The 25,941-nt window shown below is 39.8% G+C and overlaps 1 protein-coding gene across 1 annotated transcript; it reads right to left on the minus strand.

The window, feature by feature from the left end:
• Positions 1-5,698: 5,698 nt before the first annotated feature.
• Positions 5,699-24,071, minus strand: MARCOL (MARCO like; the record flags this gene model as incomplete). Its single annotated transcript, XM_082723360.1, has 7 exons — positions 5,699-5,782; positions 7,158-7,276; positions 8,202-8,239; positions 9,505-9,581; positions 9,992-10,024; positions 19,684-20,220; positions 24,023-24,071. The coding sequence occupies 7 exons, from the start codon at positions 24,069-24,071 to the stop codon at positions 5,739-5,741; spliced, it is 897 nt and encodes a 298-aa protein (XP_082579486.1). The 3' UTR covers positions 5,699-5,738.
• Positions 24,072-25,941: the final 1,870 nt, after the last annotated feature.

Below are 25,941 nucleotides of genomic sequence, written 5' to 3' on the forward strand. Positions count from 1 at the left end.
GTGCTGTCTGTGTTACTTGTACCTTGGCAGAAGAGTGACCTGGTGGTATATTCTTACCATCAGATTGTTGAACTTGACCAGAGAACAACTAGCACATATGAACATCGTAAAAGGATTTGGCTAACCACAATGAGTTATAATGTAAAAAACAAATCTTTAAATTTCATTTTGGCATATTTTAAATGCTTACGGTTTTTCTTTGGCCTTTTTTGATTTGTTTTATTGATCGTCTGTGAGATAGCTGATTTTTTGTTATGTTTTGTTTTGGTCTGGGTGAATTTGAAGAAATCTATATGTATGTCCAACTTTTTATAGCATTACAGAGAGCAAGACAGACACAGTTCTGTGGTTGTGTACTGGACTGTTTGAAAGCACAGCTGCTGGGCAGAAAGAGGTGGCTCCCCAGCTTTTTGAGTTAGGCACACCTCACTTTACTAGAGTAGGTGTTTGGAGGCTGAAAACCACATCTTCTGTTGTGGGGAATAGAGCTAATTACGGGGGGCAGGGCTCCTGTGGGCACTAAGCAGTTTGGGTGATAGTTTTTTCTTTGTCTACCAGGTTACTTTATTAGGTTAGATTCAATTACCTCTCCAGAGGTATTTGAGGGTGGGTGGAGGATGAGACTTCTTTCTCTCCTTAACTGACATCTGGAAAGAGTGCTCAGGGCAGAGGGGGCAGGGGCACAGTAGGAGGAGTAGAGTGTGAGTATGTGTATGTGTGTGCAATAGGCTGACCAAGTATGAATGCAAAGACTTGATTAAGATGTCTTTAGTTAAAATGAAAAAATGTCAGCGAAGCTGAGAAAACAACCAATGAGGTAGTTTTACTTGGATGTGAAATGGGCACATCTCTAGCGTCGCACTATTTGTTAAGAGTAAGATGGAACAGCAGTTATCATATAGCTGAGATGTGAGAAAGAACTCACCTTTAACAAGGCTTACTATATGGAGGCACCTTGGTGGCTCAGCCAGTTAAGCGTTGGACTCTCAGTTTCTGCTCAGGTCATGATCTCAGGGTCATGATCTCAGGGTCATGAGCTCAGGGTTGTGAGATCAAGCCTCCCATCTGGTTCAGGGTGGAGTCTGCTTAAGATTCCCTCTCTCTCTCTCCCTGCCCCTCCTGCTAGTGCTTTCTCTCTCTGAAATCAATCAGTCAATCTTAAACAACAACAACAACAACAACAAAGCTACTGTATGTGTAGAAGGCTACTGCTGTGATGATCTCTTAGCATTTTCTCAACTACCAGTTTTATACAGGGGGAGACTGATGATTAGGGAGGTTAAGGAACTTGACAAACCTTGTTCATTGTGCACTTGGAATGCAAATCCAGATGGACTCCAGAGCCCATTTTCTTCTCCACGGGGTAGCAGGGATATCCATGCCACAGAGAGGTGGATGCCAAGCTGACGGATGCGTGACAGTGGAGTCTGGGCCAGGGTGATGTCCATAAGGGAGTGCCTGTCCACACAGCAGTGACGTCTGGAACTATGTCCCTCTAACGAAAGAGCTGGTTAACCACCGTTAGCCGAGTTTGGTGGGCAGAGAGCTGCAGAGTCTGGACTCCAGCCCTGACTCTCCCAGTCCCTGGGGATTGCCCCCCTGTGATGCATTTATTTTCCTTGGCAGCTACTATTTCTGTCTCTTAGGTAAGAGAATAGTTAGACTTAAAGTACTTGTACCACCTCAGAGGCTAGGAGAATGCCTTGCACAACTAACTTGTGAAATGTAGTTTGGGGCAAATATATACTCACCACTATTTTCTTGGGGACTTTGTTCTGGTCGTAGTGAAGGGATCTCTGAGAAAGTGTGGAGGGGATCCGGGGCACAGGGACAGGGAGGAACTGCTTGAGGCAACTGGCTAGCAGCTGCCTGAGGTTGGAGAGCCCTGAGTAGCCTGACTTTCTGTCTTGTGGGGAAACTGGCCAGTAGACTGGTTTGTAGGGGAGTTTCATGCAGGGTGACAACGATGGACCTCCTGGGCTAATTACCCTGAGGGAGGGCACTTGACAGAGCTTCTGAGGCTGGGTATGGCTGATAGCTCCGGGTGACGGAGACATCTAGTGTTTGTTTTGCGAAAGACACAGAACTTTAGTCCTTTGGATTCCAGCATCTGTGGCGTGCGGGAGTGTGTGTGTGTGTGTGTGTGTGTGTTTCCAAGACCTTGCCATCCCAGTTTCCTCTTCATAGTCTCTTCACCTTCTGGAACCACAGGGCCCCAGGGACCTGGAAAAGTTGTGATCCATATTCAGGCTCCTTCACTGGTGGAATCCGGACTTTCATGTTTGAAGTGACTGGAAGGCATGGGGATGGATGTTCAGAGAGGGGCCATGGACCTTCTTATTGCTTCCAAGGCTCAAGGGATAGAGACAGGGATTTAAAGTTGATGACATATCCTCCCGTGATAGCCTCTCTTTCCCGCAGAGGTGACAGGCACAGGGCCAGAAGCATTTGAAAACGAATGGTTGGAGGCACAGTTTTTTCCCAGTCTTGCTGGGCTTCTCTTGCAGGATTTCATGCATCCATTCATTGGTTTATTCATGTATTCATTCGTTTGTGAGCTATTTACTGACTTTCCCATGATGAGAAAGACACCGACCTCACATTCTATGGGGCTGGAGTGGGTACCAAAGCATATCAGAAAGAGACCTTTTTTGGAAGGAGTTTACAAAAGGAGATAAGATAGAAATGTCAATACAGGGAGGAAATGCTAAGTGCAAAAAATGGCGTTTGCTAAACACTATCGGGTTCTGGAAGAGGAAGAAAGTACCTGCAGCTGTGAAGGTCAGGTAAGGAATCATGGGGGAGACAGTTGGATTTGGACGTGCAGGGATTGGAGAGAGAGCACGAAGGAAGGAAGCCTCCAGCATCAAAGTGGGGAGGTGGGAAAGTGGAAAGTGTTTGGGGGAATAGCAAGCTGTTTGGTTTGGCAGGAGCATGAGGTTACTGGGTACAAATGGAAGAGTTTCCTCTCACCCCCACCTCCATACCTTCAAGAATAAGGCATGTGGAAGACAGCATCAGGCCTAAATCTTGCCTCAATTAGTACTACTGAGAAAAGGAGTTAGGGATCCAAACCACCTCTGGTTCTGGAGTCCATGGGACCCTGCCAAGGAGAGAAGTCAGTCAAAAGACCAACTTGAAGACTCCCTTCCTTGATGGTTTCCTGAATGGATTCTGATAACCACTCTGGAAAGGGCTGGTGAACCAACCCTCAACACAAACACCCTTGGCAAACCTAGACTGCCAACTCTTTCTGGACATTGAAAGGCCTGGTTTTTTAAGTGGACTCCTTTCACAAACACAAGAAACAAGTAACTGCAAGTGAACTGTTTCTTAGAGGAAGAACTAAAGCAAAAGTTTTCCATTCTTTGGATCTAACACTGTCTTTCTTCTGGCATGAGGAAGACCTTGGGTGTGGGCCAGCTTAGAGGAAGGATGGGGGGAACACTGGCATCCCCAGATGGCTATTGCTAAAATGTTTTCACAGGTTCTAGATGCTACTTTCCAGTAACGAAGTCTGCACAGCAGGGTGGACGTTGAGCAACGTAATGGACAACATTTTTCAGAAAAAATTCATCCATGTTGTTGCATGGGACAGGATTTCTTTCCTTTATTTGTTTATTTTTTAAAGATTTTATTTATGTATTTGACAGAAAGAGATCACAGGTAGGCAGAGAGGCAGGCAGAGAGAGGAAGGGAAGCAGGCTCCCTGCTGAGTAGAGAGGCCGATGCGGGGCTTGATCCCAGGGTCCTGGGATCATGACCTGAGCCGAAGGCAGAGGCTTCAACCCACTGAGCCACCCAGGTGCCCATCTTTCCTTTATTTTTAAAAATTTGAAAAATATTGCAGGATTTTTTTCATTGCAGTAAATGAAAATATATGTAGCGTAAATTTGGCCATTACAACCATTTTTAAGTGTACAATTCAGCGGTAATAAATACATTCACATTGTTGTGCAACTTTCACGAATATCCATCTTCAGGACTTCTGTCTTTCCAAACTGGAACTCCATACTCATTAAGCATAATGAGTCCCCATTCCTCCCTCACTCAGCCTCTGGAAAAGAGCATTCTACCTTCTGTCTTGATGAATCTGACTACTCTAGGTACTTCATATAAGTGGAATCGCACAGTATTTGTTCCATCACGAACAAATTTTGCTCATTTCACTCAGCTTACTGTTTTCAGTGATTATCCATTTGGTAGCTGCTGTCAGACCTTCCATCCTCAATAATATCCCTTGATATGCTTATACCACATTTCCCTTCTCATTTCGTCCATTGGTGTTTCCTTGGGTTGCTCCTACCTTTTGGCTCTTGTGAACGATGCTGCTCTCAACACGGGTAAGCAAGTATCTGTTTGAGTCCCTGTTTTCAGTTCTTTTGTGTGTATATCCAGAAGTGGAACTGCTGGATCCTATGGTAATTCTATTCTTAGGTTTTTGAGGAATCAGCATAGTGTTTTCCATACTGGCCCTACCATTTTGTATTCCAGCAACATAGCATCAGATTTCCGATTTCTGCATGTCTTTGCCAAAACTTGTTACTTTCTGCTTTGATAGTAGACATCTGAATGGGTGTGAGGTGATATCTCATTTTGATTTTTATCTGCTTTTTGAGAACATTTTTAATATAACATTTCTATAAGGATAAAGGTCATGACACAGGCTGAATGCTTTTTTACAGTATGACTCCAAAAAATGTATAGTCCAATGGATATTTTCATTAAGAATCAAGAGTAGAAATTTTATACAAAGAAATAGTCCCTACATCGATCCCACACTTCCATAAAAATGGAGAAATTTTTTTTTAGCCAAAAATGAGCATGTTTGATATATTATATATGGCAGATTTATACTTACCTTCCGGTAAGACAATCTACATTTCTGTCATTAAAATTGAGCTTTAAATGAACATTTGGCCACTCAGCTAAAAGCTGCTTCTTGTTAGTTGGGAAATGGGAAGAAATGGAAGAGCATCAGACTTTCATCACAAATAGATATCCTACTGTCACCTGCCATTAGATCACTCACTTACCTCTTGACTTATTTGTGAGAAAATAAATAATACAATAAATATTTCCCAAGCCTTTGAAACCTTACAGTATCTTTGAATACATTCTTTAATTCATTCCATTATAAAATTTAAGCTCTTACTAATAAACTACTTCATTAAGTTCTTATTGCCTTGCTTTCGTGATTATCACATTAGTCTTGGGTACTTCCAAAATTCAGTTTCCCGCACCCCTTTCCTTGGAAAATTTGATTGTTTAGGATGGAGCAGACCCAAGAATCTGCACTTTTGTTAAACACCCCAGTAACATATTACTTGTTTGCCTCTGAATATATTGCTTTGATTATCCTCTCCCAAAGTATGCACATCTCTCAACTCACTACCCAGTTAAAGAAAGGGTATTTTGATAAAGATGACAACAATTTAACATTTTAATGAATGAAATATTTATTATTTTAAATCACATTACTTTTCATGTTATCAAACATGCAATCAAGACATTAGTGTTTCAAATTACCATTGAATAATTGAACATAGAGAATTAAAAAACCTGAAATCACAGGAAATTCGAGTTGGAAAAAAATTTTCAAATTCTCTATATTTTGTCTTCTGTTCATAGGATGTACCTGGCCATCTATGAATTTCAGGCTCTGATCGAGAATATTCTAATTGTCTGTGGGCTCTTCTACAAAATATGATGACACATTCATATGAAGGGCTGTTCGATCAATATTCAACAAGTACCAAAATGTGAAAAATATATATGAGCCCTGTAAAGAAAGCAAGAGAGAGAGAGAGAAAAGGAAATTAAAGAGTTATAGGGAAGAAATAAAGTTTGCTACATTTAAAAAAAAGCTAAGAAAGATGTTAGTTGAAAACTCGGTGAAATCCAAATGAATTCTATAGGTTAGTTAACATACCAATGTTAATTTCTTAGGTTTGAGATATGTGCCAGAGTACTATAAGGTGATAACCTTAGCGGAAACTGGATAAAGGACATGGAAAATTGGTACTATCTCTTAAGATTTTCTGAAAGTCAAAAGTTATCTTAAAAATAAAAATTTTATTTAAAAACGTGATCTTTTAAACCCCTGGCTCAACTCACTGTAGACAGTAAATTCACTGCTATAAATTTGATCGTTGGCTGCACAGATTGGATCCATTTCTGTGGTGCAGAAACGTAGATAGTATGCATGGAGAATACAGTTTGGATAGATACATGATGATATTAAAGCGCTTCTCAACAGGGAGGATCTGAAGGTGGCGCATGGTGGGGAGGCTGTCCTCCACTATGGAAGCAGTTGGGCTCAGCTTGTTCCTCGGGTGTGGCTTATGTCCTTGTGCTGTGCTTGTCCCCTATTAGGCTACATGACTCTTCCCACGTGCTCAGTTCTGACTCAGTCTTGGGATGCACCCCAGTCTGAGAGAGGAGTTATTGGAGATGGTCTTAATGGCTCTCTGTAAACAGAGGCCAATTTGGGGGATTCAATGTGCAAGGATTTGTGAAAGGAAACACCTGTGAGAGAAAATGAGGAAGGAGGTGGGAAGGCTGGCCAAAGAGTTAGACTACAAACTCCTTCAGAGTGAAGGGGACAGGGGAAGGGAGATTTGATGGGAGTACTCAAGAATGCCCTACTGCCCACGGAGGATATCTGGAGACTGTCATGGATGTTATGAGACAAACTGGACTATCAGAGGAGTTCCTTTCTAGCATGAATGGGCCCATTATGATGGATTTCAAATTGCAAAGGTCAGTTCAGGTTCACACATGAGTAGGCCCTCTGCAAACAGAGGTCTGCCGGGGTCAGGATCATGGCCACCATGGAGAACTATCATTCTGCATCAGGGCTTAGGCATTATGTCACACTGGTTGCTAGTCTGCCCTTAGTAATTCACAATTAAGTTCAATGAATTGATTTCTGCCTTTGCACAGTATCAAGCAAAATTATAGTGAGAGTGCAAACACAAAACAACTTTCAGAAACAGGAACTTTGGGGAAAGGTGCAAGTGTGGCCCCTAAGTTTTTACAGACATCTTACCATTACCATCTATTGTGCTGAGGTTATCTATAACACAGATTTTGCCATCACTTTGTGATAGTTTCTCATACTCTTGAAGAATAAAAATAGACTGTTGTGTGCTTACCCCCTTCCCCTGCAGAAAGTACATGGGTTGCTATAAGTTCTTCCATTGCTTGCACAGACTGGATCCCATTCTCTGGTGCAGAACTTATTCCCAGGAGGAAATCGTGTACAGTCCACCGTCTCAACAGAGAGACAACAAAATTCGTCAGGGAATGAAACTCTAGAATTTTCTTGAATCTCCCTCTGAAATGCTATGTGTCAAACTGGAGAAACATAGTCTATATGTAGTTGTAAAAGGTAGTATCTATAACACTAACACCTAGAAAATGAACACATATATCCCTTAAAAAATAAGACATAAAAATGTCTTTACGAAACCTGCTATTACTTTGTAAAAGGTCACAGAACTAGCTGTGTTTTTCTAATTTGATACCACCATCCTCACTTCCCTTCACATCTTTCTACTTCCAAACTTGAGAAGAAATTATAAAGCTGGAGTTTTTCTGTTTATCATTCCCTTAGCTTTCCTGATAATTTCACAATGTATATGTGTGTGTGTCTGAGTATAAGCATATAGATATAAATGCAATTTGTTTGGTGTTGACAGTGTTGGTAATCTTCATAAATAATATGTATGCATGCTTATATTATCTGCTTCTGAAATTTCCCTGTGACTCTGTTTATTCAGATACTCAAATAGGTACTTTAATTTATACCTCTCTGTGTATATATGGAAATGATCGTATTCCATCCATCCCTGAAGTGTGTATTTCTGTTGGTTCACTTTTCCTTTTGTTTTGCTAAAATGAACACTATAAACACCATTTGACCTCTCTCAGATGCTTGTATGACATATTTGTGCCCTTTAACTACATTTTTGTGTAATGGGATATGTACATTTTTATGTTGTCTAGATAATGACAAATGGTTTTTTAAAGCTGCTATGTTTCTATTCCTTGACTTTAGTGTAAGAATACCACTGCTTTGTTGTAATTTTTGAAAGATTTCTCCATTGTACATTTGTTTGGTAAATTCCACTGTTAAAATTTACAATAAAATAAGCCAAGTATTTTATTTTTTCCAACTCCCATCATTATTGACTTACCGGAGGATCGGTTGTAGTCGGAGGTCCGAAAGATGTCTCTGCAACCAACAGATTGATGTAATCATTAAAAGTGAAGATGAGGAAGAGAAGAAGGAGAGAAAGGAAGAAAGAAGGAGGAGGAGGAGGAAGAGGGGGAGGAATGAGGGAGGAGATGAGAGACGAAGAAAAGGAGTAGGATAGGGAGGAGTAGGAAAAATGGTCTTTTTGGTAAATAGAACCCATCTCTTAATAAACCTATGGGAATTGTTCCTCAACATTGGCAAGTAATGAGGTGGGGCTTTGTGTCATTAACAAAACCAAACACTCACTGAATACTATCAAATTTGGAAATCTTTTGAAATCCCAATTATTCTCACTCTGTGAAATATAATTTGATGTATAATTTTTAATCATCCCTAATGCCCTTCTTTGAAGATAGGCTCTTTTTTTCTCCTTCTTTTTGTAGGTGAGACATCTAAAACTGAGAAGACCATGCTTTTGAGCACATTGCTTACATATGAAGAAATCAATGAGAATCAGTTCCCTAATCTAAATGGGAACGTCTATCCAATACGATGCAGATGACTTATTCTGCAGTTCATGGTCCCCCTTCAGCTCTAAGAAAGATAACTTTTGTCAGAGGAGTCAATGTGTCTCTCCTTCGAGGCCTGTTTTTGGGACCTCACTGGGTGATCAAGCAGCCAGAATATTAACCAACAGCAGACCCAGAAGAGATCATTCCTCCCCATGGTTTGTATTTAACAACAATGGATCTGACCTCCAAAAAGGGGGAGAAAAAAAAAAAAGGGCGGGGGATTTAAGTAATGTTCTTTAGTCACAGATGGACAAACAACGAAGTTCTGCTGCCCATTCTAACCCACTGCTCTGTCTCCACTTGTCCAAAAAAGGAAACGAGAAAAAGCAATCCACTGATGCAATTTTAAAAAGACATTTGTAGGGCACCTGAGTGGCTCAGTCAGTTAAGCAACTGACTCTTGATTTCAGCTCAGGTCAGATCTTAGGGTCCTGGGATTGAGCCCTGTGTCAGACTCCCCATTCAGCTGGGAGTCTGCTTAAGATACCCCCCACCCCCTGCCCCGGGCTCCTCTCCCCCAGCTCAGGCATGGCTCTTTTGTTCTCTCTCCATTAAAACAAATAAATAAATCTTAAATATACCCATACTATGCCTCTTATCACTTTACCAGTTTATAAGCTGCAAAGGAGCTCCTCCCTCCTGGATTGCTGCAGTGGCTTCCTGCATGTTCTAAGATATATTTCGCCTTGGACAGGAAATATCTCACCTTGAACTGGAAAACTTACTCACCAGAATAAAGAGGAAACACCAAGGCAATGATGAAAATAGTTTTGATCCACGACGAAAGGAGAGACATTTTATCAAGTCTGTGGAAAGAAATTTTGGTGTGTTTAGAACACATGGCACATGTACAAATTTTCTGTTTCCACATGAGGGTTTTTGACTGGTAAAGTCCCAAATCCTAGAGTGCTTAACAGATAACTAATTAAGGTAGACCACGTATTCTCATTTTTCTTCCCTCAGCTCTCAGATTCAATAGGACATATATATGAACAAAAGGGCTCCTAGAGATGTGAGAGTAATCCCAGGGTAAGTCCTCTCAGCACATTCAAGGAGCTGCTCATTCTCCTGGCTGCACAGAAGGAAATAGGCCTTTTGGAGGCCCCGTTTTGCCACAGAACACAGAAATGGTTATTTCTGGAAGGAGTGACCTTGAGCAGTCCTCACAGTGATGCTCTGTGCCAGGGCCACCTTTGTGACAGTCCTCCTCACTGACCTGAGACAGAGATGGCAGTGGAGAGAGTGAGGCCTTCAGCTTTAGGGACTGACTCCGTCTGTTTTGCTCATCTGTCTCTCTTGGTCACTCCCACCCAGCAGAGGTGCCTCCTTTATTGGCCTATCAGTGGGGAGCCTGACGGCAGCAGACAAGAAGCTGAGGTATCGTGTGCTATGTGTGGAAAAGACGTCCTAGTTTTTCTGTCAGGGGGAGGCTGGGGACAATTTGATCCGATGAGTACAGAAGAATGAGATGGAAGAGCGTAATCAGGGTAACTATAGATCCTAAGATAGGGAAAATGTATGTAATCTTTCCAAGCTATTGAGTTGGAAAGGACAAGAGAATCAAAACCAGCCAAGAAGAGCAGTTCGCTGAAGTGTAATTAGAGACAGGCCTAGACCCTGGGCTTCACAACGCCAGAGCAGAGACTCAATCGGAGATTTGTTTTAGATTGAAACTCTCCTTACAGTTTCAATGTCAACTTTTTGTTTTGAGATAATTATAGGTTCAATGTAGTTCTAAGAAATGACACAGAGCTGTCCGGCATCCCTGAGCCAGTTTCTCCCACTGGGAGCATCTTGTAAAACTGGAGGGCAGGGGCGCCTGGGTGGCTCAGTGGGTTAAAGCCTCTGCCTTCAGCTTGGATTGTGATCTCAGGGTCCTGGGATCGAGCCTCACATCCAGCTTTCTGCTCAGCAGGGAGCCTGCTTCCTCCTCTCTCTCTGCCTGCTTCTCTGTCTACTTGTGATCTCTGTCTGTCAAATAAATAAATAAATAAATAAATAAATATCTTAAAAACAAAAACAAAAACAAAAAAACTAGAGGGCAAATTCCCAGCCAGGAATTGATATGAGCGGAGACCTCTGGTTCGTGTCTGCTCTCATTACCAAGATTGTGCATCAGTGGTTTGTACATAAAGACTGGGTAGTGGTATGTTGGCAAAACTCCCAGGTGGGTATCAGCGTAGCCAACTTTGGAACCTAGCCTAAAGGATAGTAGGCACGAGAGAGACCAACTCATAGTGTTAATCCTTCCTTGATACGTATGTGCATCCAATCATCACGCTGTATGGCTGTAATTTACAGAATGTTATATGTCAATTCCATCTCAATAAACCTGGAAAAAACTAAAGAAGACTCACAGAAACGAGACTGAGACCACATGGGGCAATGTCTTAAGTTAAATAAGCGGGTGACATTAGAGACTTTGAAGGAGGGTACGGTATCATCAGTCTATGTCTCCCTAATTAACTAACCTCCTTTACAGTCTGATATCTGGAGTTTCAGCAATTGAAAGACTTGACTTCGAGTCTCATCTACCACTGAGTGACATATTGACACAATCTTTCGATATTCTAATGTAACTTCTTTATTTTAAATGTGGGCATAACAATTCCTGTGTCTTAGATGTCAGGGATAAAATAGAAATGCGGTTTGCATTCACAGTTGAGTGGTGGGCTTACCTTTGCCGCCCTAATGTAACTTGCCTTTGACCAGCAGTGGGAACAGCTAGGACTCAGGTGGGAAACTCGGAGGGTAGCACCATTCAACTCCAATTTTATGGAAGAATACAAAATCTGTTGTGTGCAGAAAGCGCTTCATTATTCTAGTTCAGTGAATATTATTCCTAGAGGAACTCTTGGAATTATTGACAGACACCATCAGAGGCTTCTGTAGCAGATCAGTTCTTCTGATACAGGACGTTTGAGGAAGAAGAAAACTGAAGTCTCGAGTTGAAATTACTGAGAAGCCCTCCATAGTTCCCACCCTAGACTTCTCTTGTTTGTTCTCACCAGTAGAGTCTACGAGCAGGAGAGGCAGCCTATGAATCCCAGCTGGCCACATGCATTTTTATTCTCTGTTTTTTAAATTATTCAGCATGAATGTTTACATGTGTGAGATGAAAGTTTCATGAAGAAAAAAATGAAGATATTATTCAACTTGCCTCAGAGGAAAGATAAGAAGACTGCATCTTTCAAATAATAGAGATATTAAGAGAGAAGGAAGGAAAAAAATCAAAAGTGCCACTTCTAAAAAATGAGAAGTGCCTCAGTGCCGCTGCCCCATAAATTGTGGGCAAAGAAATCCACCATTTTGGACAATAACAGTAAGCTACCTGAATTTTGCCTGAACATGTAAAACACCAGCTGGACTGATACATGAACTTCTCCCGGGTCATTGAATAATGCGTGTGTATGGTTTTTTAAACTTCATACTGTTGAAAAGAGAATAGGAGAAGTCCACATTTACCAGTATTTCATGAAAGACTGAGTTCTTCCAGTTTACCACCTGTTTCAGAAGAAACCAAAGGGATTTGATGTCATATGCCATGCTTTTGAAAGATGTCTCAGAGGATACCTGGGAGGCTCACTTGGTTAAGTGTCTGGCTCTTGATTTTGGCTCAGGTCATGATATCAGGGTTGTGAGATCAAGCCCCACATTAGGCTCTGCTCTGAACTTGGAGCTTGCTTGCGATCCTCTCCCTTTCTCCCTCTGCCCCTCCTTGCACTCACTTGCTCTTTATTTTCTCTCTCTCTCTCCTAAAGTGATGGTGGTTGGGGGGAGGGAAGATGTCTCAGGCAATAACCAAAGAGCAGAATTTGCTGATATAACACCCAGTGCTCATCACAAGTGCCCTCCTTAACCCCATCATCCATTTAACCCATCCCTCACCCACTTCCCTTCCAGCAACCCTCAGTTTGTTCACTCTAGTTAAGAGTCTCTTTTATGGTTTGCCTCCCTCTCTCTTTTTCCCCCTATGTTCATGTGCTTGTTTCTTAAATTTCACATATGAATGAAATCAGACGGTATTTGTCTTTTTTCTGACTGACTGATTTTGCTTAGCTCAATACACTGTAGATCCATCCACGTTGTTGCAAATGGCAAGATTTCATTCTTTTTGATGGCTGAGTAATATTCCATTGTATACATACACACCAACTTCTTTCTCCATTCATCTGTTGATGGACATTTGGGCTCTTTCCATAATTTTTCTATTGTTGATAAGGAAAGCCATCTTATACACGAAAGCCACCAAAACCCAACACAGATTGTCCCTTCAAGAAGTAAAGGCAGGGGTGCCTGGGTGGCTCAGTGGTTTAAAGCCTCTGCCTTCGGCTCAGGTCATGATTCCGGGGTCCTTGGATCGAGCCCCGCATAGGGCTCTCTGCTCAGCAGGGAGCCTGATTCCTCCTCTCTCTCTCTGGCTGCCTCTCTGCCAACTTGTGATCTCTGTCAAATAAATAAATAAAATCTTTAAAAAAAAAAAAGAAGTAAAGGCAAAAGACAGCTGTGACCATCTTGTTCGCTCTTGCCACCTCAGCTAGCTTCACTATGCTGAGAAATCTCCTCTAAAGATCTTTGTATAAGAAACTAGATGTAAGAGAAATGTTAATGATAAGACACTGGAGTTCCTCTTGTCCTGCCCAGATTTTGAGAACTTGCCTTCTACAGATGGCATCAAAGCTATTCAAGCAGCATAGAGTAGGGGAATGTTTTTGATCCAATAGGTACACATGAATTGGGAGGGGTGAAAATGATGTGTAGTTAGTTATAGCTATGTACAATCTGTTCAAGCAAGGGAGTTTTACAGGCTCCAAGAAACTAGGATAAGAAACGAAGACTTTTGGAATCTGTAATCACTAAATACGACCAGAACCTCAGTATTTTAAATAACTGCTAGATATGAGAATCACTGAGGAGCTTTATAATGACATCTGGGCTCATTCCCTGAGATGGTGATTCGATTGTTCTACATTAGACCCTGGGCATTGGTATTTTGAGGGGGGTGGTTAGAAGTAACCAAGATAAATGTGCAGCTCCAGTGGGGGTGGGTAACAGAATAAGGGATGTAGAACTACCTCTGGGACTTCATTCCAACCACTTCCCACCGTTCCAAACCAGAGCTTTTGTATTTAATAAAAACATTTTATAAATTGCTCTGCCATGACTTTTATTTACTTAATATCTGTGGAGCTTATTTTAATGTCATTTTATATAAATTAGTTTATTCTTTTGAAAAACACTATATGATGCTTCTAGCATTATGTAAGTATTAATTTAAGCATATTTATTAATGGGGATTTATTTATTTCACTCCTGCTCAGAATGATCTAATTTTTTCCATGGCCTCTAGAAGGAAATAAAAGTCATTTAAATATCATGAAAATTGGAGAAGTGTCTGTTCATATCTTCTGCCCATTTTTTGATATGTTTGCCTGTTTCATGTGTGTTGAGTTTGAGGAGTTCATTATAGATCCTGGATATCAACCTTTTGTCTGTACTGTCATTTGCAAATATCTTTTCCCATTCCATGGGTTGCCTCTTTGTTTTCTTGACTGTTTCCTTTGCTGTGCAGAACCTTTTGATTTTGATGAAGTCCCAAAAGTTTATTTTCGCTTTTGTTTCCTTTGCCTTTGGAGACGTATCTTGAAAGAAGTTGCTGTGGCTGATATCGAAGAGATTACTGCCTATGTTCTCCTCTAGGATTCTGATGGATTCCTGCCTCACATTGAGGCCTTTTATCCATTTTGAGTTTATCTTTGTGTACGGTGTAAGAGAATGGTCGAGTTTCATTCTTCTACTTATAGCTGTCCAGTTTTCCCAGCACCACTTATTGAAGAGACTGTCTTTTTTCCACTGTATATTTTTTCCTGTTTTGTCGAAGATTAATTGACCATAGAGTTGAGGGTCCATATCTGGGCTCTCTACTCTGTTCTACTGGTCTATGTGTCTGTTTTTATGCCAATACCATGCTGTCTTGGTGATCACAGCTTTGTAATAAATCTTGAAAATTGGTCATACAACTGGCTCTGGCCTTTATTGTTTGGTGCTTCTGTAATTACTGTCAGATCCCAGAAAAGATGTACCATATCACAGAACCCATGCCCCTTATGGGTCAAGGGCTTTTTTCATATTATTTACTTGCCTGAAAATTTTTGTTCCCTTTCTTCTGTATATGGTAAAGAAGGATTTTTCCTACTCTCCTTCCCTTCCCTACTCCTTCGTCTTTCTGACGGTATCTTCCTATGTCCTTTTACTAGGAAGTAAACTTTTATGGAGCTGGTTCATTCATTTCTCATCAGCTGTGGCAAGACTGTAGGCCTTGTACAAGAGGTTGCCTCTTTACCCTACCCAGCCTGGACTGTCATTTGCTCCCAGATAGCTCTTATCAAACAGCCCTGAGAAATAGAAAGCTTCAGGTGGTTGGAAGTGGTACAGTTGATACTGTACAAGGTAATCTTCAGGTGGCAGTCTAGGGGCTGGGGCTCTTCAGGACAACAGTGATAGGGATAATGTAGAACAATGGATCACACTGAAGTCTCTTCCAGTCTTTGGGATTTTTTCTAGCTATCCTCAAGAGACTTAATCAGGGAGTAGTGATGTCATAGGGAAGATGGTACCATTTCTAAATAAGTCAGGGGGATATAATCTAGGCAGTTAAATATATTTACCTAACCATGGACAATTTCTTTCTTTCTTTCTTTCTTTCTTCCTTTCTTTCTTTCTTTCATTCAGATTTTATTTATTTATTTGACAGACAGAGATCACAAGTAGGCAGAGAGGTAGGTAGAGAGAGAGAGAGGAGAGAGAGCAGAGAGCCCTATGAGGGGCTCGATCCCAGAACCCTGAGATCATGACCTGAGCCGAAGGCAGAGGCTTTAACCCACTGAGCCACCCAGGTACCCCAGTCCTGGACAATTTCTTATCTAAGGGGACTCTTTAGCTAAAATTTCTATCTCTATCCCTTGAAAATCAATGCCTTTAATTTTTTGAAGTGTTCATAAACACAACTTAAAGTAAAACTAATTATTATTTTTAAAAAACTTTTCACCTATTTTTCTCATCCTAGTCCCCCATGTTAGGCAAAAAATCAATTGTGTTCTATATCCGCAAGTTTGGGGAAAGTCTAGAAAGCAAGTAATCCCAGAAATCAGTAGCAACTCTGGAACTGACTTTATTTGTAGTGGAACAAATTTGAAAATAAGGTAAGATCCATCATATCAGTTAGACTCTTGCTGACCTCAGTGGAATGCCTGAGGAAATCCATTTCTTAAAAGAAACGAAAGTAAGATTTTGAGGTTCCAGGTAATTTGGTTGCTGTCAATGCTTAGCATTTCCCTTCATGATTCAGATTCAGTTTTCCATTACTCATCCTGCAATCAAGTTAATGAAAGAAATTAAGGATCAAGAAGTTGTGGTACCAACAGAGAGAGCAAATGAGATTATTTAAAAATCACATGGGAAAGAGCAGGTCTAAGCTTTGGCTCACCTGTTTCACACTGAGTGCTCTGAGAAAATGTGACTATGTGCCAGTCCTTCCTTGACCCTGGGCCATGTGTCTTATGTATAAAATGAGAAAACAAGGGACTTGTGTTTCTTCCTGCTCTAACTTTTACAGCTCTAGGGCATACTTACCTTTAACATTTATTTATTTCTGCAGGAATGATTTATTGAGTCTTTAATACATCAACTATCAAAAACAAGAGAGGTATAATTTTTACCTCATTACTATCTTTATGGCTGAACCTTCATTGATTTTGAAAGCTGAGTCACGTAACTCTTGCTTAGCCATGTGTTCTCATTTTAAGCAGCCTTATAATCCTTATGTTTTGTGTGGATGGACAAGCGTGCAACCCTTAAATGTTTGCCTGGCTCACCAAATCCATTCTCTAATACTGTTATTTAAATTAAAAATACGTTTTAATAGTCAAGATTAAGTAATCCATGGGATTCACAGTCCTGTTTATCCTCTGATACATTGTGTTTGCTGTCTTCAACTACAAGAAAAGTTCCATGGAAGCAGGAAGTAATTCTGTGTTTTGCTCACCACCTTCCCTTCCACACAAGCAATGCCTGGTATATAGTGGAAGTTTAATAAATATTTGGTAAATGAATGACTCAATAATCAATTTATTCCTACTTCAAAAGCTGAATTAGCACATTCTCTCAGAAAATGCCTGAATTTACTGTTTCAGGGTTCAGTATATTTCATGTTTCCTTGGACAAAACACCCAAGGCACTATTCAGAGAAAACTACAAAGACACAGAGAAAAATGTTCTTTTACTCCCTTTCGATCACAATAATACTTCCTGATACAAAGACACAAAGAGTCATCTTACCTTTTAGCTTCATTGAATACACAGCGGTTCCCATAGGTTTTTCCATCAGAACCACAGACTGGCTTGTAGACAGATGGACATTTTGTATTTCCAGCTGGGTTCTTGCTGCTGGTTTTTCCAGTCTGCAGTAATGTCAAAGACCAATAGGCAAATAAAGGGAACTCGATTTAATTCTGATATTGTAGTTAAACCAGGAGTTCTTGCTAATTAATTATTGATTAAGCATTGCTCTAAAGCAATCATTTTGTTAATCCTTTTATTTTAATTTAAATTACACAACAAAACTGAAAAAAGAGTAGATTTTGCTCTGTTGCATAATCACAGGCATACAGTATGTTTAAGTGACAAGCCCCAGACCAGATATGGATTAAATACTCAAGTTGGGGAGCAGACCCTGAATTAATGCAGCTCCAGAGCCCCTCCTCTTATTACACATCAGACTGCCCCACTTTAATTCCTTGTAGGCAAGTCTTCCCTTGCCTGAGAAAACAATAATTATGGAAAAGTCATACTGGCAAATAACATATGTGGTTGTATATATTTTTTAGAGATTTATTTATTTATTTGAGAGAGAGAAAGAGTGTGCACAAGAGTGTGGGGAGGGGCAGAGGGAGAGAATCTTGAGCAGACCTCCCCACGAGCAGGGCTCCATCTCACAGACACTGAGATTATGGACTGAACTGAAATAGAGTCAGACACTTAACTGACGGACACAAAGGCATTCCACATGTGGTCTTCATTAACTGAAACTTTCTTTTGTCAAATCACATGAAAGAAAATGAGGCAGGAGGTAGGATTGTGCAGAGTTAAGTACTACCTGAGGCACTAGCTTAGAAGGGAATCACAGAATGACAGACACCTATGAATAGAAAGGAGCTCTGACAGCAGATGAGAACAGAGACACTAAATGAAATTGTGAGGATCTTCAGCAGGAGGTTTCGTCTTCTTAGGACCAAGGAAGGTGAACCTCTAGCTTAGTTTTCTCTGACTCAACCCCCATTTTTGTTTCAATCCATCTCTTTCCTTCACACATGCTCTGAAATGGACAGGGTTAGCACACCTGTTTCCAAAAAGAATGTGACATTGGGAAAGCTTAAGTGACACTGTAAACACTCAGAAACATGCTGGTGGTGACAGTAAGTTCTGGTTGGTGGGAGCGTCCCTGGAAGATCACTACTTCATGCCAGCCTAGACATAAGGATGAGAGGGACAGGCAATTTTCATTAGAAAGGGTGCCGAGTGAGGAATGACAAATCTGAGGTAAAAAAATGAAATTCCCATTAAGATCACGAGATTGAGGGCGTGCTCTACCAAACTGTTTTGGATGGAGTAAGTGGAGTGCCCAGGATCATTGCTGAATGGAAATAGGAGGCTGGCACTTGGGAGAGAGAGAAACTGGCAAGTAAACCCGAAGCACAGCAGGACTCAGAGGCAACACAGGAGTCATGGATGTACAGCTGTTTGCAATGATATCTCAAAAACATCATCATTCACTCGTCTGACAAGCAGTCCAAGAGAACATATTGTATGCCTGTCTTGTTCTAGAATTTAGGGACATAGATTTAAAAAGAAATCATACTTTCTTTAGAGGGGTTCACATTCCAACTGAACATACAATCAATTACAAAGCGATATGGTACATTCTATGAGAAAGAATATCATCGATATTTGGAATACAACTGTAGAACATCAAAGGGTTCTGTAAAATGTGGATGATGTGTGACCAAGAGTGACATGAAATGTCCAATCATAACTAATCATGACATGGGTTCCAATCATTAAAAAATCCTAAATGCCATGCTCAGGAGTTTGGGTCTTATCTTCTAGGCAGTATGGTGCCACCGAAGAATTTCCTACTGGGCAGTGATAGGGCAGATGAGATTTATGATTTAGAAATAAACCTTGAGTGGCTTGTAGATTATGGATGGGACGGAGAAAGGCATGAAACGTTAAATCTGGTGGGGATAGGGACTCAGTTCACGGAGGCCTGACTTTGTCCAGTATAGGTAGAAAGCCTGGTGTGGAAGTAGAAGGGAATGAGAAATGGAATGGAGAAGGATGACTCATCAATGATCATCGATGTATATGAAAATGGCCACCTCCAGATCCCTCCTCATTTTGTTGAATCACTATCACCACAAAGTATCTGTCATTAGTACAGTATATTTTGTTAACTATTTCAAGTCTTGGAAAATAGAATGGCTGAGGTAAGTTTTTGTTTGTTTGTTTGTTTGTTTTGCTAGGCAGGGAGCCTGATGTGGGACTCCATCCTGGGATTCCAGGATCATGACCTGAGCTGAAGGCAGTCGCTTAACCAACTGAGCAACCCAGGCGCCCTGGCTGAGGTAAGTTAGGAGAGGGAAAAAACAAAGAGATGAACACTAACCTGAATCTCCATTATATTGGCTTTCAAAGGGTTGCCTACATTTTTTCTTTCTTCTTGATTGTAAAAAGACCTTGATTTCCCTTGTTGGTTAGACCATCCTGGTCTTCTTTGTGGGTCAGATGAAATTGAACCCCCTTGCTGGCTAGATGAGCCTGCACCCCCTTGCTGGCTAGACGACCCTGTACCCCTCTGCTGGCCGGATGACCCTGGACACCCTTGCTGGCCGGATGACCCTGGACGCCCTTGATGGTTGGATGACCCTGGACGCCCTTGCTGGCCGGATGACCCTGGATGCCCTTGATGGTTGGATGACCCTGGACGCCCTTGCTGGCCGGATGACCCTGGATGCCCTTGATGGTTGGATGACCCTGGATGCCCGTGCTGGCTAGAAGATCCTGGTTTTCCTTGTTCATTAGAAGCTTCAGCATTCTCTTTTGAATTAGAGCCTCCTGAATTCCCTTGCAGACTCCCAGGCTGATGGAGAATTCCTGGCCTTTCTTGCTTATTAAAATTCCCTGGTTTCCCTGGCTGGTTAGAATACCCTGTTTGTCCTTGCAGGCTAAATGTTGCTTGTTTTCCTTGTGTGTTGCTACCTCCTTGCTGATTAGATTCCTGTTGTTCTCCTCGATGGTTATCTTCATTTTTTCCTTCAAGAATAAATGCAGGTTCTGGACCCTCCTGTGGCTTAAAAACATTTGTTTTCAAAATTTGGGTTGAAGACGCTGGAATGATACCATAAGCACAAAAGTAAAATAATGTTATTTAACTTCAACAATTCAAAATCAACAGCATTATCCCCAGAGGTAGTATGTATTTCATGCCTCTTTTTTAACCAAACCTCAAGACAGAAGCTTTGCATAACTTCTCATAACCTTAATGTTTTGATTCTTCCATTTTTTCCTTAACTCTATCACATGGTTTCTAAAACTCATGGGTCCAAACCAGTCTGTCCCATTTCTAAATCAGTCTGAATTACTTGAGCTGAATTATCCACATTTCATACTACAAATTCCTTTTAATGATTTCCTAATTAATCAAAAGACTCTGAGTTATAACCATTATAAACTTTCTCTCCATCACAGAACCCTTTCCTGTATTCCCAACTTCATGCTACAGAAGATGCTATCACCAATTTTCCAGACATAAGTCCTGCCAGGCAGGCATGAACCCTCTTTACATATTCTTTTCTCCATCTCCATATATGCTTTCTGTAGCTGTTTTCTTCGCCGCTTACCCCTGTTCCAAGGGTGGTGATTTCCTTCTTCAGAACATCAGCTTTATGTCCACCATTTCCCACAAGGGCCGTAGCATCAGTCAATCAGCCCTATTCCCTGGTGATTATTTGTTTCTTTCTTTTGTGCTCAAACTACTGGAGGAGGTGGTAGATATTACGTGACTATTTCTTTTTTATTTTTGGTGACTATTTCTTAATACCTAAGTATCTTAGCTCTTCTACTTCATCTTTCAAATTGATTTTGGAAGTTTATCCATCACTATATACATATATATATATATATATATATATATAACTTATACATATATATACATACACACATATACACATCATATGTATTTGTAAGATAAAAACATATATATGTATATTTGATAAATAGATATATGTTTGGAATAGAACTTGAATAAATTATATGTTATAAAATATATGTTATATATTATATGTCATATATTATATTATAGAATATGTATATTAAATATATATACTATATTTATATATTTATAAAATTTATTCAAATTCTATTCCAAAATAAGCAGGGATTAGACAACAATCCATAAGCAATCCATAAATGTGTGGAATGGCTTTCTAGTTGTTGAGTGCAATGGAATTCTGTTGGGTCTTATGTTTCTTGTTCTTGGTTTAGTACAAGAGTGTTTCTTTTTGGTTTCCTCACCTTTTCTGCTTAATGACTCTCTGTTCCCCATCCTTTCTCAACTGGGGTTTCCTCAAAAGCTGTCTTCAGGCTTGCATTTTCTTCACAGGCTTCCTTGGTAATTTTTTCAATTTATATTTCCATAAGCGTACACATTTGTACCTTCAGGTAAACTTGACTAAAATCAAATGCTTTGTTGATTATCATCCATTGAGCATGCAATGGTATACCATATTGTTGGTGGTTAAGGTCTTACCCAGGTCTGACCCAGGTCAGGAGCTTGGCACTCAGAAACCTGGCTTACTAACTGGTGGTATAGTGTGGGCTGGAGCATGTGGGTATGATATAGCCGTTCTTTCAATCTACCAAAAAGTATATTTCAAGAGTCCATTACTATGGTGGAACTATAGTAAGATCTAGACACACAGCCATGAATAAGACATTGTTGTTGTTGTTTTTAAAGATTTTAGTTATTTATTTGACAGAGAGAGATCACAAGTAGACATAGAGACAGGTAGAGAGTCGGGGGGAAGCAGGCTTCCTGCCGAGCAGAGAGCCCGATGCGGGGCTCGATCCCAGAACCCTGAGATCATGACCTGAGCTGAAGGCAGAGGCTCAACCCACTGAGCCACCCAGGCGCCCAAACAAGACATTGTTATTCTGCCTCCAAAGAAGCTGGGAAGTCTAACAGTGGGTACAAACAAACAGACAGACATTTACAGTAGTATGATCAAGGTGAGAAGTAAATTAGACAATAGACCCAGAATTAAGATTGGTGATCGTAGGGCATCATCTCTCCTTTCTGGAGGAGGTGACACATGAGAAAGATAGGCTATGACATAACATAATAATAACAAAAAAGAAGGATAGGCTATAGCCAGAAAAACGGATAAGAAAATAATTATTTTCAGCATTAATATGAGTAGAGGCATGAGTTGTAAGAATAAAACAGTGTTCCTTAACAGGCACTAACATTGAGAAGAAATCAATTAGAATAAAGAAGTGGATGAAATGATAAAAACTAGATCAGCTGACCTATTTTCTTTGTTACTTATGTTTGGTTTTTTAAAAGTTCCTACAAGCAAATACGTTTAATTTCCAAGATAGAAAAAGGTAAATAGTTAAAAATAACTTTCCCTTCTTTCCTGTCCCAAAGCACCTTGGACAAAATTACATTTACCAGGTTCTTTGGTAGTATTCCAGAAATGTTTTACATATTTACAAACATATTGGGGATATATTTTTCCACATACTTACTAGCACATTGTTCTACTCCTTATTGTCTCCCTTGGCAGTACAGTGAGGTTTCTCTATATCAGTACGTGTAGAGCACTTTTATTATTTTCCCTAAGGGCTGAATATTATTTCATTTGTTCAATTTACCATAATTTATTTAAACAGTCTTCTGGCAATGAGTAACTATGGTATTTCTCTCTTTTCCTAGTACTCACAATGATCTAATGAAAATCTAATTAAAATATCCTTGCTCACATGGCTAAATTTGTAAAGTAAAAACCGAGGGTGGATTTTTGAGTAAAAAACTGAACTCAAATATCAGAATGTGGCTTAATCATGGTTTTTTTTTTTTTAAGTTAAACTTTCACAAAATAATTATCCTCACTTATTGTTTCATATTTATCTCTTCTGATTTTACAAACGAAATACACTCTAGGCATTGCTTTATATTGTAACAGTCATATTCCTGACCCCTCTCTTTTCTTCACCCTCCAAATCCACAGAACCACTGCATCTGGTATTTGTGTACTTTCTTCCATCAACAAATGCCTTCTCAGTACCTATAAAATGTCACCGGGCAAGGCACTGAAGTTCAAAAGAGATATGGTACCTGCTGTTAAGGAACATGTATGTTTTAGAAGTGATTTTATCGATGTGGATTTTTCCTCTAAAACGTATATAATCCTAATAAATGCATGTATAATATACCTCTTTTCTCTGGCACATATATTATAAAAATATAGAATGTCTGTGTCACTTATTATCTCGAGAAATTTACAACCCTAGCTGGAAATTGCATCTTTGAAAACAGACCGTGTAACTGGATTGAGGTAAGGAATGGAGCTCAATGACAAGCACCAGAGAGCTCAAGTGATGGTAGCTAATATCAGTGCAAATGTGATCCTTATGACAGCATCTAGGAATGGATATTTACTTTCATTTTATAAATGAGAAAACAGAGATTAAAACATTATGTGAGTTGCCCCAAATGACATAAATAAGAAATTGAAAAGCCAAGGTTAGAACCCATTTCTCTTTGACGACATAGCCCTAGATCATCATACAAAGCCGTATTTTTTAGGGAATGTGAGCTTGAGAGTATTCACAAACTCTCATAACCCCTTTAGATTTCATTATCTTTCTAGTGTAATGTATCGCTGTTCCCATTCCCCTGCCTCTGCTTCTCTTCAGCTGCACAAAACCATTATTCTCTGTTGTCTTACCTTGTCCTTACTTTTATGCCTTTGGTCTATCTTTATGCTGTCGGGAATGACCCTCTTCCTTTTCTCTGTCTGATGGATATTTGTCACTTTAACATTTTCTGATAAAGTATTGCTAAGTCACTCAACGTTTCTAATTCTTTGAGAGTTGAAGGAAAGTCTTTGAATGTAACTTTTCTTACCTGAGAACATGGTCACGAACACGAAGGGGAGGAAAATGAAAGCCTTCATGTTAGAGTCCGCTGTTTCTGAAGTCTTTGTTGGATGGAGGTAAGGGTAACTCTTCAGTAGATGCTTTCTGAATAAACCATCCTGATCACCATCATGTTATATATCTGAAAAATCCTCCACCCTAGTTGCTAAACACTGTCACTTTGTATAAAAAAATTATAGAGTAACTCTCACAAACTGGAAGGTGTTGCTTCTTGAGTGGATTGCCATTTTTAAAATTAGCTTTACACCCCAACTCCCATAAATATCCAAAATGTAATATGCTTTTATCAGAAACCCATCTCACAGAAAGGAATAAAAATGGTGAAATCCATCTGGGAGAGTGGTAAATTCAGTGCTCAATTTTTTTTTTTTTTTTTATTGTTAAGAGATGACTGATCTTCAGTTAGTACTGTGACTGACCTTGTAAGTTTGTATGTCCACATCAGACATTCCCATGACATTTTCCAACAGATAAATTATGTACCAATTATTTACCTCAAATTATAATTTAAAAAGCCAGTAAAATGCATCAGGTATTAGTCATTAAGAAGTGATGAACCTTTCCAGTGGGAATGATGATGTATAATGTATTTTTATGAGGAAACAAAAAACAAGAGATCTTCTGTTTGAGAATAACATTACACCATTGACCTTGCCTTAAGCTATTATGCCAAACAGAAGCTCATGCGAAAATTGCCTTGAGATTTTTAGTTAGTCATAAAGTCAATATTATGAAACAGTGAAATACTATGTTCAAGGTTGGCTGCCCTATATAAGAGAAATTTGAATTAACTGAGGCCTGGATAAAGCAGAATGACCTTGATAAAATGGGATCTAAAAAACACATAGCAGAAGGTTGGTTAATTGTAGCAGAAAATGTAAGCTTGAGTAAAGACAGACTTAGGAGTGATGATGTTGCCATTGGATTCATCATGTGAAGGGCATTAGCATGGAGGAGGAAGGTACTATGTGATCTGTGTAGTTCCGGATGGCAGAACTCATCCCAATATAAGGAAGTGCAGGATAAATATTTTTGAATTCTAAAGAAAATTTCAGCTTTGGGAAGGGAGGTGAGATAGGTGAGTCTTACAATTCCTTCTCATTCTAAAAAGTCTTCAGATTTAGTGGTTCTGGATTGCTTTTGATTTTCATTTCAGCTTCTTTACAAGGGCAATTTTGAAAATGATGAGTGGTTTCTTTTAACCAAGCCAGCAATGTTAGGGCGTCTAAAAGGACAAGTTTTAATTTTTTCTATAGTAAAAGGCAAGTTTGTTTCCCTCTCCACAATTATTCTCTGTACTGAGATTCAGTTGAATGTCAGAACAGGCTCAGTGAATCAGAAGGCCTGATTATATGGAAATATATAGATATAGATATATAGATATAGATATAGATATATAGATAGATATCTCCATATAATATACCCCATGTCATTAATATACATATTTGAAGACCAGATAAAGTTAACCAAAATTTCATTATGGCAAATTCCAAACACAGACAAGTTGAAGGAATTATGCTGTGAAAACCCATATAACACTACCAGGACTCTTCAATTAATATTTTGGTACACTTTCTCTATGATGTTTTGATCAAAATGGGTAAATCTGATATAAGTTTTTTTCATATCCAGATACTCATTAGAGACCTCAATTCAGTGAATTCCCAAAAAGCTGCATTTGCATTTTTACCTAAACAATTGCTTTGTACAGACTTAGTGCCATCGGCTGGTCTACCAATGCTTTTCTCCTAGCTCCGGTGTTAACGCACTTCAGAATAGCATATGTAAAAAACAAATATCATGTGCGGATACTGCAGCAAGAAGATGAAGTCTCATGAAACCTCTGCTCCAAGGTCTTGGAGACCCTCTCACTAATTAATAGAAGCT

Source organism: Mustela nivalis, assembly GCF_964662115.1.
Source record: "Mustela nivalis genome assembly, chromosome: 3".
Classification (NCBI taxonomy): domain Eukaryota; kingdom Metazoa; phylum Chordata; class Mammalia; order Carnivora; family Mustelidae; genus Mustela; species Mustela nivalis.